Genomic DNA, 17,150 nt, shown 5'->3' with positions numbered 1-17,150 from the left:
CCCACAATCCATCATTTTGTTTCATTCTCTGTGGAGATAATAGAGCACAATTAATGTGCAAAGTCAACATGTCATCTTAAATGTACCAGTATATCATTTGAATAACTGGATACAAGCAGTTCTTGGTGCCGGTGGCTCAACCTATCAATGGAGAGAAAACAGAACATCGGAAAAACAATACATGAGGGCGAATATAACTATATTTCCACCATAGTTTAAGAGTGAAATGTGAAAGGTTCCTAAGCTCAAAGTTATTTTGCAAGCAAACAGAAAAAAACTGATTATATAAGAGCAATAACTCTCTGCGCTCATGAGATTGTGTCCACTTGTCCTTAGTAAGTCAAAACACAATGGGCCAGTTCATTTGTAATTACTGTCTGACCTGCAGGTACTCGACAGAGCCACCCTGATAGAGCAGCTATTCACAGCATGGCTTTAAATGATGGAGACAAACACCATTTCACCCCTCGAAATCCTTTTAGCTCTTACAATGGACACATAAGAAGTGCATTGATTTTTTTCTTTTTTCAGTGGACATGGTTAATAAATAGGGAACCCACCGGGAACTGGACGACCAGATCTATAAGCAGAAAGTGAGAGTGGCAAATGTAGAACTAAACAGCTCAGCAGAAAACAGATGTTTCTGTTGAGCGTTCATGATTTAAGTTCCCAGGTGGACTTATGTAAACTTTTACCTCTAGACAGCTGTGAGCAGCACCTAGAGAAGCGAATGCAACAATGCCAGTCTTGATGAATGTTTATTGACAGTTGGCCACGTGCTGCGGTTTGCACAAAAAGATCCGACGACGCTCCAGCTGGAGCCTCAGGCATATCCAAACCTCACATTTCCTCGGCTCACCGAGAGAGGAGGAGGAGAGCCTGGTGTGTCTGCAGGCTTGCTGTGTGTGATGTGCATATATGGGATAGCAGTGCAGCTTGGGACTAAGCACGCCTACTTTAAAAAAAAAAGAAAGTAATTTGTAAAGTGGCTGTTTTTCTGTTGTGAAGAAGTTGTGAAACTTACTGTAAGAAAAGGTGAGGCGTGGAGTTACGTCATTTTCCGTGACAGCCGTATGAAAACAACCAAGCAGAAGGACAATGAAGGCAGAGAGACGCAGCCAAGCCATACTCATTGTCCGCATGCCTCCTAAGGTCTGCCAGCCAACTTGCAGTATTTCCCTTCAGGTTTTTGGTGAATTCATGAAGAGCGTCTTTTATAACACTTGTTTATTTTCTTCTCCTTTCTCTCTCTCTCTTTAGTCTTGCAGCTCCAGGCTCCTTGACCAGAATGCGTCTGCACCGGTGTGAATTCAGGGCAGTCTTCTGGGCTACAGACGATGACGCTGGTTTGAAATGATGATTTGTGACCTCAGAGCAACAGCCTCCATTGATCAGCCTCCATGCATATGCGGCAGCACAAGGTCACAGCTGAAACCTATCAGGATAAAGAAAGCGCATTCAAATTAGTGTGCATTAGCACGCTAAATGAAATAATAAGCCAAGTGACAGAAAAAGTGATTTTAAATCACTCAAATTACCTGTTAAATGGTATACGTTACTTTGAAACAGATTCACTGAGCTATTGTAATATATTAGCCAGTCCACCAATTGTAATGCCATCTGCTGATGTCCACATGAACGATTCAGCAGAGTGTATGAAAAGTTCAAAGCCTGCCCAAATGTGATTGGTTAAACAGAAACCAGAAGGTTTCATGTACCAAATTCTTGTCCCTTGCCTACAGATTGTACATATGAATTCATTTTTATATTTTATTTTATCACTCTAATATCTTCATGCTTGATAGTCTCTCTCTCCAGTCTTATTGTCTTACCGTTATGCTTTTTACATCTGTCCTATTGTCAGCTCATCAGTCATTCATAAATTACTTTGAATTCATTTATGAATGACTGATTCACCTGAATTAAATGCTAAACATCTTTTCTCGGCATTAAGAGTTTTTTTTGGCACACAGCTGTCTTTATCGCCACACAACACAAAGCATGATTATGCAACAATGACATCGCATTCATAACAAAGTGTATAAGTGCCAGGGGTCAAAACGAAAGACTGCATGATTATCTTTCAGTTTCTGTTCATAGGAAGCAAATGATCATTTTGATAGTTCAGGGTGTTCATGTGTGAGGCTGTTAGTAAGGCACTAACACCAACACTCTGAGAAAGCTTAATCCCTATATCTGAGCTGCATATACCTGTTCTGCTGTTCTACCTGTTCTGGACTGAAAGAAAACAGATTTCTTATAAATCTCTGCTTTCTTGAAAAAAGGTGTGACGCCCAAGACACAGCTCATATTACAAGAGCTACAGGAGCTTCTGTCCCATCGTTTTCACCAGATGAACTTTAATTGCACTGCAGAGTAGTAGGAAGTTTCATGTACAGATCAGAACTTGTCTCAATATAAAAGAGTTGGATTTCCATAGCATTCACTGGGATAAAAGCAACTAAAGCCTAAAGACAACTTGTGGAATAACTGCATAGGCACAGCGCTCACTTCTCCTTAAATGAATATGATATACGCGTCAGCAGTGTTGTGGAGTAACGGAATACATGTACCGCCATTACGTACTTGAAATACAAAATATGAGTAACTGTATTCCGTTACAGTTTAAAAAGGTGGTATTCAGAATACAGTTTCTTTGTTGAAATGAATGGATTACACAACGGTATTTTCCTGTTTCATAAGGCTATGCCCTCTCTATTTTTGGTTTCCACGGAAACCCAAAAAACACGCATTGAGAGGCTCTAATGCCTGTGTCTCAATCTCGCGGCCCATGTCACTCCTACTTGCGGCCCGCATAATGACGTGAAGAAATATTTAAAAAAATTATTCACAAAAATTATTTAATTTGAAGGCAATAGGAGTCTTACAGGCATAGCCTGCGCATTAGGGAATCTGAACTTTTAGATATTTTTTCATTTCCACTAACACCTTTATCAACAAGCTCTCCAGCTAGTTTTTAAGAAACCGTCAGTCCAAACCACAACACGGCCAGTAATGGAGTTAAGGGGGCAAATCACAGACTCTGATGAACTGAATGTAGTGAGACAGACTTAATTGGATACTCAATATGGATACTCCAGTTACAACTGCAAATGCTCCATTACAGTGGCCACGGGGAGCTCCTCATTAAATGCTACCAACAGGAGATTCAGTTTCATGTGAGGTATTAGAATCAATTTCACGAAGTACGGAGCGAAGCTATTCCGGCTTTTATCAAGGGGATCTTGACTCTTAGTCAATAAGCAGTCAGATGCTTATTACAAAACCAGACATGTCCAAATCTGATGTAGGCAGATGACATCTGCAAGAACAACAAGGCCAAGAGACAAGACACAAAGATGGTTATTTCTACAGCAGCAATGTCACACACAAGACTGAAAAAAACCAAGAAAAAAAAAACACGCAGACATGTCCTGTCAATTCAGCCTGAAGGGCTTGTGGTGCGTCAAAACACATATTTTGGTAACACTTTATAATAAGGCCCATGACTAAATGCAGTTAAATTGAATTGTAAATACACTGTATTTTTTGTGGACAGGCAATATTATGGAGTGACTGTACCTTCCTTTTTACATCTTTATTTTTTTTTACATCATTATTTAATATTGATTATGTTGAAGAGCATGATAGAAATAATGAATAACAAAAAAACTATTACAGTCGTGTTTTTGTTTTGTTTTTTTAACTTACGCTGTACTTAAAATTACTTATAGTATAATGTGTGTCTTATTTCCTGTAAAATATCCAGAAGTCAGGCAAGGTTAAGCAGCTCCATAGTACAGCCCACATCCCAAAAATACAGAGTACTTATGATGTGAAATGGACGAATATTGTTTTTCCACTAAATTACCCACAAATTACGCAGTACTTAAAATTACCTTCAATATGATTATTTCTTTGTTTCCTATAAAAATTCTGACTTGTTGTACCTTTATTCTAGTGTATCTATCTTTAAGTATTTGTATATAATCGCATTGTAATTTCAAGTACATTGAATTCCCTTTAATTGCTGGGAAATTATGCCCTCAGTTGGAGACCATATTAAAAAGTGCTACCCACATTTCTAGTTTTAACTTATTTGATTGTGTTTTGACCTTTTGCCCACGGGACACCTCTTAGAATGAACTCTTGTTTGTCTTTTCTGAACTGAGCCATATCTGTTATATTTCAGGTGTGCTTCCACAAAAAAAGACTGGGTTAGTGAGGGAGCTCTCTGCCTATACAATCTATACCACATCTTTATTGATGTAGATATTGAGATGTCAAAAATCTTCATTAAAGGTACAGAGAAGGTTGTACTTATGGGGGAAAGAGTTAAAGTAGGGTTTGATTAAATTTTTTTTATAGTTTAAAAAAATCAGGTCAAAATTATCTCCTCTTTCACCAGGTCAGATGTGCAAAAGCTATGAAAGGAAAAATAATCAAGTGTCTGGACAGCAAAGAATTTGGACCTACAGCAGTATGACTGTGATTTTTAATGATCCTGATGACAAAAACAGACAAGGTTCTGAAAAGCTTCTGCTTTTAAAAGTCCAGGCTCGGCCACAGTCTGACATTTTTAGACAATCCCTCCCTGTCAGCAACCTACATGATGTCAGTGGACTATGACATGTAACCGACAAAAAGAGTAGCCATAAGCATCATTAGCGTCTTTTGTGTGGAAACAACCAAAAATGAGACACTACTTGACCACCGAGTGGCAGAATTAACAATAATCCCGGTTTTGTGTGACAGTCAGAAAAAGTGGTCTGCATGAATCCGACTGAGGTATGAAGAGAGAGTTCGACTCAGCGTGAGCAGGAGAACAAGGGCCCCTCTGACAGCACAGAAATCTATATGCAACTCTGCACTTCACTGCTCTCTCCTGCATGATGCATAAACTGAATCATCCCTTTCACTCTCTACACAGACGTGATAGTGTGCTCTGGCTATGGATGATACTCTCCCATCTCTCCGTCAATGATCTCTTCCTAAATCCTTTTAGAGTATATTTCTCTATTCCCTTCAGCAACACATCATCCTGATAGAATAATTTCATCATTTCTTTACCAGAGATTGTAAAACATCAACAATTAAAGATACTATAATTTTATTAGTGGGTGGGGTGATTCTGTCTGGTTTTTCAACCAAATTAAAAGAAAGCTATTTGTATTTATATCTTTATATTAGCCTTTCTCTTAAAAAAACACAGATGGGATTTATGTCTGCATGCCCCATGAGTCTGTCAATGGAGTAAAAAGTGTTGCTGCTTTACATTTTCATTACCTTTCATAGAGACTAGCATGGTGTACTTTTAATATCTGCAACCAAAACAAACAACTAAACGGAGATATAAAATAAATGTTCTGTCAGGACCACTACAGTAAAACGAAAACTGTCATTTTCATCTGGAGTAAGTTATTTTTGGCAGCATCACTCCGTACTGGGACTTCTCTCCCTTTCCATGTGCAGATGTGAAAAGCTGGAGGCAGCAAGACCGGCGCGTACCCCCCATACAGAACAAAGAAACCATCGCTGTCAACAGATATGACACTGATTAGGTCAGACAACATGGAAGATGTTTGGGTGTTCAGATGGGTTGCAAAGCAGCTTGCAGGAATGCAGCAACTGTATGTCCAATATTAACCTTTCCAACTGAATGTGTGTTAGGGTATCAGCTGAGCTATCAGATGATGTGGGCAGACACAGAGTGGGCTGGGATCAACGGATCTACGGATTATGTCTGAAAGGATATGCTCAGTTTTTAGTCTATTTTATACATTTTCAGCTTTGATCAGTGTTAAACAATATCTTTATATTAGGATATATTGTAATAGTTTGTAAAGAATTCATTAATATAATATAATTATTAATTTAGTAAACTTAATTAGCTATTAATAATTAATAAATGTATAAATGCTCCAGGTACGAGTTCTGGCAATCTGGCTACCAAGGCTTCCAGCCCAGTGCACATACCACTGGACCCCTACACCCCCCCTCCTCTGGGTAGTGGACCGACAGGAGGGCGGGTCCATTTTGCTCATTCAAGATAAGCCGAGTCAGGTCTATATGCAGCATTCTGAACATAGTCAGTTCATTAATTCCTCAACTCTAACAGTAACAGAGACCTTTCTGACAATATAAAAATAATTAGAGGAAGGGAGATAAATCAAGCATTAGGACATACTGCCAGGAACAGGGTGCAAATAAAACTTCCAGAAATAAGCAACTGTCAGATTAGAGCTACAGAATAAACTCAACCTGTGGTGCTTCATTTTACAATGTAAAACTCGGTCATAAAAAAATTGATAACACCTTTCTTACACTGTCCAAAAACTTTACAGTAATGTATCTTATAAAAGAGGAACCCAGTTTTATATTTAACCTAACAGGGAAATTCCTAGCAGTGTTTGGCGGTCATTTACTGTTATACAGCTCCTCGTGTAAAGTAAAAATATCACTATATATCACTGAATGAAAAAGCTAGCCCAATGACAATGCTACTTTTAAGACTGTATTATAAATAGCTGCATCGCGTATGCTGCTGAAACAGGTGGTACCACCATTAGCTTTTGCTATTCGAGTAGAGTAGGAGGGGTGAAGGCTTCCTGGATTCCACACGTAGTCTGTTGACTGGAAAAGTGTTGCCTGAAAAATATGACCTTTTGCCTTCCTGTCATCTGACGAAGCCACCTGTACACACACACACGCACGACATACTGGCCACCTACATCACGCCCGTCAGATAACGTAGGTCACATGCTACCACAAGTTACAGCCAACTTGTGAGTGTTTCCCCTCAGGCCCTGAAACACCTCCACGTCACTGAAGGGCTCTCTGATGTGTGACGGAGCAGATGTGGGATGGGAGGATATCATCTCTCAGGAGTGGCTTTAATGGAGGAGCACTCCTGCACATATGGAAAGAGTGGCTGAGTTGCTGGGTAGCGTTGACATATTTCCGCCCTAGTCCTACCGCCCTCTCATGTTAATGTTCAACAACTTGGCCAGCTGTAACGATACCTGGCTATGAGTAAGACATGACAGTGCTTCTTTCCCAAGGCCAGTGCATCATGACTAATCACAATCAGAAGAGTTTGAGAACATGGTCACTCAGCTCTCATTAAAACAACTAAATGTTGTTTAGTTATTATGCTATCTATTATGTTAATTATTACATAATTGTAAAATTGTAAAGTAACAGGCACAAGTTCAACTGCTCATTATGGCAAATATCTAATCAGCCAATACCATGGCAGCAACTCGGTACATTTAGGCATGTAGACATGGTCGAGACTGTCATTGTCCCACACAACTGTCTTCATAGTTTACAGAGAATTGTCTGAAAAACAGAAAATAACCAATAACGGCAGTTCTCTGGATGAAAATGCCTTGTTGCTATCAGAGGTCAGATAAGAATTAAAAGACTTCTTCAAGCTGATAAGCAGGCAACAGTAACTGAAATAACCACTTGTTACAACCAAGGTATGCAGAAGAGCATCTGTGAATGCACTTTGTATTGAATCTTGAAGCAGATGAGCTACAGCAGCAGAAGACCACACCAGGTACCATAGGATATGACCTAAAATATAATAAATCATGTATAAAATGGTATAGCTGAGAAATATGTTCATTTCAAAACGTTGTTTGCACTATAAAATTATAACAGCCTATAGCATATACTAGCCTATGCTCCAATCAATGTTTTACAGCGATTCCTTCTTTAATTGATCAACTTTAATTTCAACTGAGTACTGCTACAAATGTTTCCATTGCAAAGTCTTAGCGACTTCTTAAATTTCAGTGGTGCAATTTAAATAACAAGCTTAAAGCCAACTAGAGCTCTAGCTGTCAAGAAATTGCAATGAAGTTAATAAACAAATACAGTCTTGGAGTCACAATAGCTGGTGCAACACAGTGCAGCTACTGAGTTAACATATTTTGTCATTCAAAAGTCTGGCATGTTGATTAGATGAATATGGTGTTTGAAGAAAATACCCTCTTTCCTGCCCGACCTATTTTTAAGTTCAATCCCTAGACCCAGCTAAGAATAATTAATGGCTCAATCGTCCCTAAGTGAACTATACAGCAGTAATTACGACCATATGCTATTCCAAAGACTTTTAATTGCCTAATTAAAATCTTATTAAACTATTGGACAGAGATAGGGGACATTTTGAACTTAAGGTTCAGGGGAGTTAAATTCATCAAGCTTGCTTCTCCTCTGGGGCTTGTGACACAGGGTCAGAAATGTGGAATTTATCACATGTGCTGAATTCCTAAAGCATCCCAAATTTAAAGCTATCAGGAACTAAGAATGTATTGATAGATTAATGTAATATATGGCTGTGAAAGTGGATGAGCATATTTCATCACCTCTGTCTTTGAAACCTATACAAGTGCTGAAACCAACCCTGTCTCAGAAGTGAAAATATATAAAATGATTTTCCATTTCATTCCATTTCCCCTCTGCACAAATTTCCATAACAGATGTGAAGCCAGCAGAAGCAGCTTGCTGATGAAATGTAAAGTAGTGGAGCTAGGTCTGTCGCCAGACCTGCTATTACTATCAACGTCAAAGTGGGTGAAAGAAGAGCAGCAGGGGCTCTGCGACTGGCCGAAAAGTGCTTTAATACCGTAAATGCCGAGGACAAAGACAAGCAAATGAAAGGACAAAGACACCACCTTCTCCTGCTGGTCACCTCATCTAACTCCAATCTTTATATTAACACTAGTAAGGAGGAATAAATCTCTTCAGAGTCGCTAATCTCATCAGCAAAGTTCAATGTTCAGACTTGTGAGGGCGAGTTGCTTCTCTTACTTGCTTCTCCTTTATTTCTTGGCACGTTGGCCAATTCTCATGTCCAAACAAAGGTAAACAGGGCTTAAAAAGCGCTTGCGTCTTAAAAATATTCACGTCTAGTCACTGCCATGATGTTTATAGAAGCTTGTACTTTCTCTCTGCACTCCTTGCCACTCTTCTGAAAGCCCCAGTGTAAGCTGATCCACTTTAAGGAAGGAGACCGCACTGTTGATCTTGCTGAAATGGCCTATTTCTTTTCTACAGTCTCTTGTACTGTTGTCACACCGTTTGCAGGGAGAGGGAACACCCTACATCTCCCATTTCATTATGACGCACCTTTCAGGGACCAAAACTAACAAACAACAACCTGTTATAAAAAGCATTTTTCTCTTATTGGGGTTTTGGTAAATAATTTGACCCTTTTACATGATCGCTTGTATGATAAACTATCCAGATACTCAAAATCGGTGATCAAAAGCTGAAACTATTTTGACGGTGATGTTCAACAGTTGGATCTGCAAAACAAAAAGATGTTCCTCTTTACTCTGAAATATAATACTGCGTGTCCTGACATTTGGTGGAATGGCACTAAAGAAAATCACTGCTGTTTACACCACAAATGTTTATAGTACTATTCATACTACAATAAATGTTTATTCTTTTATAACTACTGAGAGGAGGATGGAGTGACCTGCAAACAGTGCCTCAGCTTCAATCTTGAACTACTTATGAATTTGCAGTTTCAGTGAAATAAAAGAGTTTTCCACTTATAAACAAAATGTAAGAGGTTTGGTAATGATTATATTTATTTATGTTGCTAATCTGCAGCTTAAGAAGTTTACTCTACAGATGGAAGCAGGCTAAAGTTCTCACTGTCAGGAAACATCCTAACCATCTCACCCTCTCAAACTGTTGGCTGAGAGTAATAGCCTGTATCCGTGAGAGTGACCATATGCGTTCCAGCTAATGTGACAAATTCTTCGATGACTATTTTATAGCAGAAATAAAAGCACAGAGTAATATACTGTTCAGAGTACTGGATAAGATATTGAGGGCCTTTAGTTTATGAGGCTTCCTGCCTGCTGCCAGGTGAGAAACCGTTTCAGCCCAGGCTGCTGAAAGTAGGTCAGGCCTGTTGAAACACTTAGTGCCATTCGAAATGTCTCCACTTGTTTGCAATAAAATCCTGTCTGCATTTGCTGGAATGAAATATCGACCACAATGCAGTGAGATAACAGCCATTCACCTCAGGTTCCGTACCGTGCTTCTCCTTGTTTACATCCACTAACTTTTTTTTTTTTCAAAGATAAGCATGTGAAACACAAGTAAAGTTAAATGGAGTGGTACTTGTATGCACCTTTCCACTTTCCACTCTTTTCTTTTTTTACTACAAGTCTCATTCAACCAAACACAAACATTCATAATACAACACTATCTATCACTATCTAAGCGCTTACTAACTTTCACACTTCAGTGGATGCATCAGGGGCAACTCAGGGTACAGCTCTTGCCTAAGGATGCAACGGCATCTGAACCACTAACCTTACAATTTGTAGATGACCCATCCTATCACCCAAGTCACAGCTGCCCAACAAAGTATTCTGAGGCTGTTTAAATACAAGTTTTAATGTTTTAGAAGACACACTGAAAAATTAAAGTACTAAAAGCATAAAGTTATGCTGTCTGAACTGTCGTATGGTGATGATGTCAGATTATGTCATAACGTCCACACCTTTTATGGCACTTGATGTGTCACCCATTAACTGTAAACTTCCAAAACCAATAAACCATCATACACACCCATTTCACCATGTGGCTGACCTGCTGAGTTATACAGAGGTGAGCAAGGGTCAAGGAACTGCATTCCCTTTGTAGCTCTCATTTTAGCTTTTGTTATTTAACTACTGTGGTAATGTTTATTCTAGTGCAACACCTTTAATGTCTCCCACGAGAAACTGCATGAAAATGTAGCATGTTATCCCAGTTTTTAAATGATTTCACATTTTACCATTCTATGATGGATGGCTTTTCACTCTTCCTAATAGTAAACTTTGTTTGGAACAACTTTAAATACACCTGATTCAGACTAAAAAAGAGCAGCATGTTAGCAATAAAGTCAGAATAAGCTTAAATCTCCAGTACCAATTATTCCAAAGAAGCTGCAGCTCTTCCCTTCTGCTAGATGAGCCCTTGCATATATGCATGCACTTCATATGCTGAAACAATAGGTCAGTGCTGAATTCTGGCATCATGCAGGATTTGAACTACATGCTGCCAAGTCTGGCAAGCTGAAAGTTCTCTGCTTAACCTTTTGAGCCCTACATATTATGTACATGTTGGCCAAACTCTTCCATTAAATTTTCTAAAGCCTAACAGGACTTCCTCCCTCTTACTTTTCATTTGTAACACTGAGTTAACCTACATGGCAGCCTATGGCACAGCTCACATGCACCTTCCCAGAAATATAATTACATTACCAAAACATTTGGTAGTAATATACCATTTGTTTCACTTATAAAACAAAATGCAAGAGACTGTAAATGTATCAAGTTTGCTCATTACAGTATGCCACAGCTTATAGTCAGCCTTTTTCTCCATTCAGTATATACACTCAAAATCAGATGTCTTTCTTTCTGTAACAATAAGTGACTATTTCATTGGGAACTTGATATTAAGGGTTTCATTAATGCAGAGACACCAAAATTATAAATGTCCACTATGTCGAGGACTCAACGCAGTACTGTAAATTATACTTTTTTTTCTACTTGGACAGCTTAAGCTGAAAGGTTATTATCAGATTTTTTTGTCTGCTGTCACCAAAAAAATGTTACCAACCCGTGTTTTACAAGAATAAAAGATTAACTTTTTAATTTTTTTTTGACTCATGAGACTATTTAGCATATGTTATATAAAACTGAACAACCATAAAAAAAACCACTATATGCTTGGAAAAAGCAAAGTGAACCTTTTGAACCTCAGAAGTCAAGTTTGTGGACAGTTCAAAAACGAAGTGATGTGCTGCATTTGCATTTGCCACCCGTGTAAACTCATGGATCGTTCAATCAACAACAATCCATTGAAATATTTAACCTCGCTAAAATTGATTAGGCTGGTGTGGCATCCATGAAAGGGCGTAAACAAAACACGGCGGCTGTTGCCGCTTGATGTCCGCAGCAAGAAGCTGCACGCATTCCAGTAGCTTAGAGGCTTACACACAAGCTCAGGCTATAGGCCACTGGGCAGAGAGCTGCACCCATCCATCACTGTGTACAAATGATAAAAGGCTCAGAACGTCCACTTCTCCAAATGGCCACAGACCAGCTTTTACCGAATGTCAAGAGCATCAAGGCTACAAAGCACATTGTAAACCTCACAGATTGAACATGCTGGTGACCTTCAGTCCTTTTTTTAAATAGACAAATAAAGCAATTCTGAACAAAATGCAATCAACCAAACTTTCAGTCTAATGAATATTGATTATGAAGCTAAAAGAATACTGGAATGAAAACTATGATGCTTAAATCACTTAAACCATAAGAATAATAAAATTAAGTTAAAAAGAAATATTTTCAGCATATAATAAAATGAGAAATGTAATACTTCCAAAGCTTTTTTGAAAATCACTAGCTAGAAACAAAGATAGCCCAGGGAAAGGCGTGTTCGTCCGAGCAGGTGTAATCAAGTTCATGTTCACGCTGTAATTATCTATTGTGCAGTCTGTATAAAATGACACCTATGAGAACTGTTTATAGCCTAATCCAATCATGTGGAAAGTGATTTAGATTTACAATACCAAGAGCTGAAATAGCAACTAGTGATTGTTCACCAGTAGCGATATGACTGTAAATCTGATTATTGCTAAACTTTTATTTAAGTATCCACAGCTCTTAACATGACAGGAATCGCAGACTTTTCCTTCTTTTATTCGAGCCTTCCACTTGAAGCAAAATGCATGTTTTGAAAGGCTTCAACAACACATTCAGTGAGATTCAGGGAAGTCCACTAACAATGACCAAAAACCAAGTTCTCTAAACCGAGCTCATGAGACTACACAAATAATGACGAATGACTCCTTTCCTGTGCTTGCAGTCATACTCGTTCAGTTGTGTCTTATCTCTAGTGTTAACCCTTAAGATTCAGTGATTTAAAAGTTAATTTTTGACCTCTTTATCTGGCGAACAAACCACATTAAAAAGTTTTTGTGGGGGGTAGTCTGTGTTCTTTATATGGGGTCCGAGAGTGGGGCAGCTGCCACCCACATCAAGTGACCTCACTTAGTACCGATCAATAGCAAGCTGCGCATTCCTAACGCGAAGTATTCAGCCATCACTTAAACGCTGGTATCCTAGTCATCCGAGCTATCTTGAGAATCCGTCACTACAATGATATTTGGGTTAAATTCCAATCATTGAGATCCAATATCCCAGACGACCAGATCTGACCTATAAGGGCAGCGAATCTGGTAAACCATACGGGGGAGATGAGCTATTGTCAATCAAGAGTATCTGCCTATAGGCTGCTGCTGATCCAGATACTCAAGGTCACACTTGTCATGCCAGCACTGCTCAGTTTAGATTCAACTTCACATGTTTGCTCTTTACTTTTTTTTATCCTCGTGCCCTTTTTTATTTGCCCTTTAAATCGCAAACACAAATCGCGCACACAGCAAATATATGGCCCAACACTGATCCCGTGGCTTGATGATTTAATGGATGACTGACTGACTCTTCTACTTAACTAGACAAGCATAATCAGGGGATTAGCAAACTATCAGATGACAGAGCTCAGTGTGCTTGCCTGCAGGTACAGGGGCATGTTAAAAATTGCTTCAATTCTACTGAGTAATTTTTAACAACAACAACAAGAAAGAATAATCTAACAAACATCCCAGTTCATGACATCTTAACGCCAAATTGCTCTGAGCAGTCAGTTGAGGCAGAACTGCAGTGCATATAATAAAGACCCTTAAAGTTCACGTAGCTCCATGTTTGCACCAGCGTGTGCTCGAGATACAATCGAAGCCCTGACATGTCTGCACGGCGCCCAGCTGGATTCGTGTAGGTGGGAGCTGATGTCATGGAGAGATGGAGGTGAAATGGTGTGTTACTAGAAAGTTGAGCCTTTTCACTGTGATGTCAGAGAGGCGCACATTTCCTCACCTATTTCACAACGTGAAGGTGCTGAGGGATGGTTTATTATTTTGCAGACAAGAAAGGACTAAATTAGGAAATTCAGCAGATAACATCGAGCCGTCTTTTTTTTCAGTTGAATTTACAGATAACGTGGAAAAAAAAAATCCTATTATCTATAATGATGAAGCACATTCCCGTAAACCAGAAAAGGTCAAATTTTCATTTAGGCTTATAAAAATAATAGGCAGATAACAGGAACATTCAAGTCTCTCTTAACAAACATCCAGTAAACCCAAGAGGCTGCTCTGTAGCTGGTCTCTGACGTTACCATGAGCCAAGCAAGTGATTCATCTCATTATTTATAAACTATAAGATGTAAAGTCAGTGATTTGATGCATGAGCTGGGACAGGATAAACAGCCTTGTTTTGCTTGGATCACAAACAAACCAGAAAGAGAAGTGGACAAAAAGGCGAGGCCAGAAGACATTTTAATACTTGAAACAGTTTAATATGCAGATACCTGATAAACTGAGCTCTGTGCAGGATTGTTTAGATTTAGTCAGGGTACTGATTTTTTAGAGTTTAAGCAATCCAATCACTGAAAAAAGTATTTCTTTATGTATTTTTATGCCCCAATAAGACCCAGTGACCACAGAAGAAGTCATCAGCAGTGTTAGTTGCTGTGAGCTTGAACTGCACCTGCATGCCGAACAGCTTCAACCCCTCCAGATGTCTGGAGGCCTCTCTAGACCTAGAGCCAGCACATCTATAACTGTCTCCTGCACTGCCCGGACTCTAGTGGATAACTGCCAGAAAGAAAGCAGAGATGCAGGGGGATCTGAGCCCTGCAGCCACTCATGCTGCACAAAAAGTGCTGAAAGAGGCCATAGGATGGTCTGTGTACTCTGTCTTAATATATCTCATCTTCAATCCGATCTGATGAATTATTCAACCAGAGCTATCTACTGTGCCTCTCACCTAAAACATCTGCCCTGCCAGCCTGTCTGCCAGGTCCGGCTTACACTCTGCTCTGCCACAGGAAGCTTTTAGTCTACTGCTGTCCTGTGGGCTCTGTTGCATTTAACCCCTTTGCTCCATTCCTGTTTCCATCTCTCGGACCGCAGGCGTAGAGAGGGAAAGAGATCACGTTACTGTGTCAGAAAACAGGATCAATCTATAAAAGGCCTTCTGTTTTTTTTGTTTTTTTAAAAAAAAACCAAAGAAATACAGAAGTAGATTTGATACAACTGTGCAACCATCCAACTGGCTCAGATGACTCATCGTCATTTCAATATATGAAAGCAGAAAGTATTCTGAAAGGTCACACTCAAGAGCCAATTTCAACATAATTGGCAATAAAGACTGAAGATCGATGATCTATTTAATTAGCAACCCACAACTGTTCATATGCTTCATAAAGTTAAAGTCAACATTTTTTAGGGCAAAGGACTTTCAGACACCTCAAAACAACCAAGCAGGGCCTACATATTCACATAAGAGTTAGCTAACTAAAACCACACCTGCACTCTCATAAAAATTGATCAACAGATTTACAACAAGGTAAAGTGTGTAATATTTGAGCTCTGTGCAACATGACACATGAGAGGCGAGAGTGCCTTTTGCAGTGGGCTACATTGTACTATTTGTGTCCAAGGTTAGAGAAGAGCAACTATGTCAGTTAGGTGTTTCAGCCAATGTCCATCGAATATGTCTCTGTAAAGTAAGTAATCACAATGTTAAAAGACAGCATGTTTACAAGGAGGGGCAATCAGACGTGTGATTGGAGAGCTGCGGCAGGAATGTCTTTAAGGGTCAGTGGCACCATTAGCAGAGTAAAGGGCATAACCTGGAATGCTTAGAGATATCAAATCACGGCTACGGGGGAGGGACAAGCTGCCAAACAAGGCTCGGCTGGAGGCTGATTCAATCATCAGAGCTACTCCCGCACTCACATCAGGATGGACACAGACAAATTCAACCACTAACAGTGACATGATGTACATTTCCTGTATGTGATCCAATAGTCGATGCGTTCTTTTTATAGCTTTAAGTTTTAAAATACAGCTTTATAATGAAACATGCACGAGGAACAGGTGCGAGGTGACGAGTGACAGAAATATACCATGAAATGGGAATTTTGCAACTCTCACACCAGCAAGTAGGAAATGCTGACACGTGTGTAAACATACAGTGGGGCAAAAAAGTATTTAGTCAGCCACCGATTGTGCAAGTTCCCCCACTTAAAATGATGACAGAGGTCAGTAATTTGCACCAGAGGTACACTTCAACTGTGAGAGACAGAATGTGAAAAAAAAATCCATGAATTCACATGGTAGGATTTGTAAAGAATTTATTCGTAAATCAGGGTGGAAAATAAGTATTTGGTCAATAACAAAAATACAACTCAATACTTTGTAACATAACCTTTGTTGGCAATAACAGAGGTCAAACGTTTACTATAGGTCTTTACCAGGTTTGCACACACAGTAGCTGGTATTTTGGCCCATTCCTCCATGCAGATCTTCTCAAGAGCAGTGATGTTTTGGGGCTGTCGCCGAGCAACACGGACTTTCAACTCCCGCCACAGATTTTCTATGGGGTTGAGGTCTGGAGACTGGCTAGGCCACTCCAGGACTTTCAAATGCTTCTTACGGAGCCACTCCTTTGTTGCCCGGGCGGTGTGTTTTGAATCATTGTCATGTTGGAAGACTCAGCCTCGTTTCATCTTCAAAGTTCTCACTGATGGAAGGAGGTTTTGGCTCAAAATCTCACGATACTTGGCCCCATTCATTCGGTCCTTAACACGGATCAGTCGTCCTGTCCCCTTGGCAGAAAAACAGCCCCATAGCATGATGTTTCCACCCCCATGCTTCACAGTAGGTATGGTGTTCTTGGGATGCAACTCAGTATTCTTCTTCCTCCAAACACGACGAGTTGAGTTTATACCAAAAAGTTCTACTTTGGTTTCATCTGACCACATGACATTCTCCCAATCCTCTGCTGTATCATCCATGTGCTCTCTGGCAAACTTCAGACGGGCCTGGACATGCACTGGCTTCAGCAGCGGAACACGTCTGGCACTGCGGGATTTGATTCCCTGCCGTTGTAGTGTGTTACTGATGGTGACCTTTGTTACTTTGGTCCCAGCTCTCTGCAGGTCATTCACCAGGTCCCCCCGTGTGGTTCTGGGATCTTTGCTCACCGTTCTCATGATCA

The 17,150-nt window shown here is 39.7% G+C and overlaps 1 protein-coding gene across 5 annotated transcripts in view; it reads right to left on the bottom strand.

Annotated features, from left to right (window-relative positions):
* sema4ba (sema domain, immunoglobulin domain (Ig), transmembrane domain (TM) and short cytoplasmic domain, (semaphorin) 4Ba) overlaps nucleotides 1–17,150 on the bottom strand; it is a 55,215-nt gene that overhangs the window by 20,553 nt on the left and 17,512 nt on the right. For all 5 annotated transcript variants that reach the window (XM_085169289.1, XM_085169287.1, XM_085169290.1 and 2 more), the window contains exon 2: nucleotides 1,025–1,435. In XM_085169289.1, coding sequence (XP_085025415.1) covers nucleotides 1,025–1,142 — 118 coding nt within the window. In that variant the 5' untranslated portion in view covers nucleotides 1,143–1,435. The remainder of the gene's footprint in view (nucleotides 1–1,024; nucleotides 1,436–17,150) is intronic.

Source organism: Neolamprologus multifasciatus, chromosome 7 (genome assembly GCF_963576455.1).
Source record: "Neolamprologus multifasciatus chromosome 7, fNeoMul1.2, whole genome shotgun sequence".
In the NCBI taxonomy this organism is placed as follows: domain Eukaryota; kingdom Metazoa; phylum Chordata; class Actinopteri; order Cichliformes; family Cichlidae; genus Neolamprologus; species Neolamprologus multifasciatus.
This window is presented reverse-complemented; position numbering and strand designations above follow the sequence as displayed.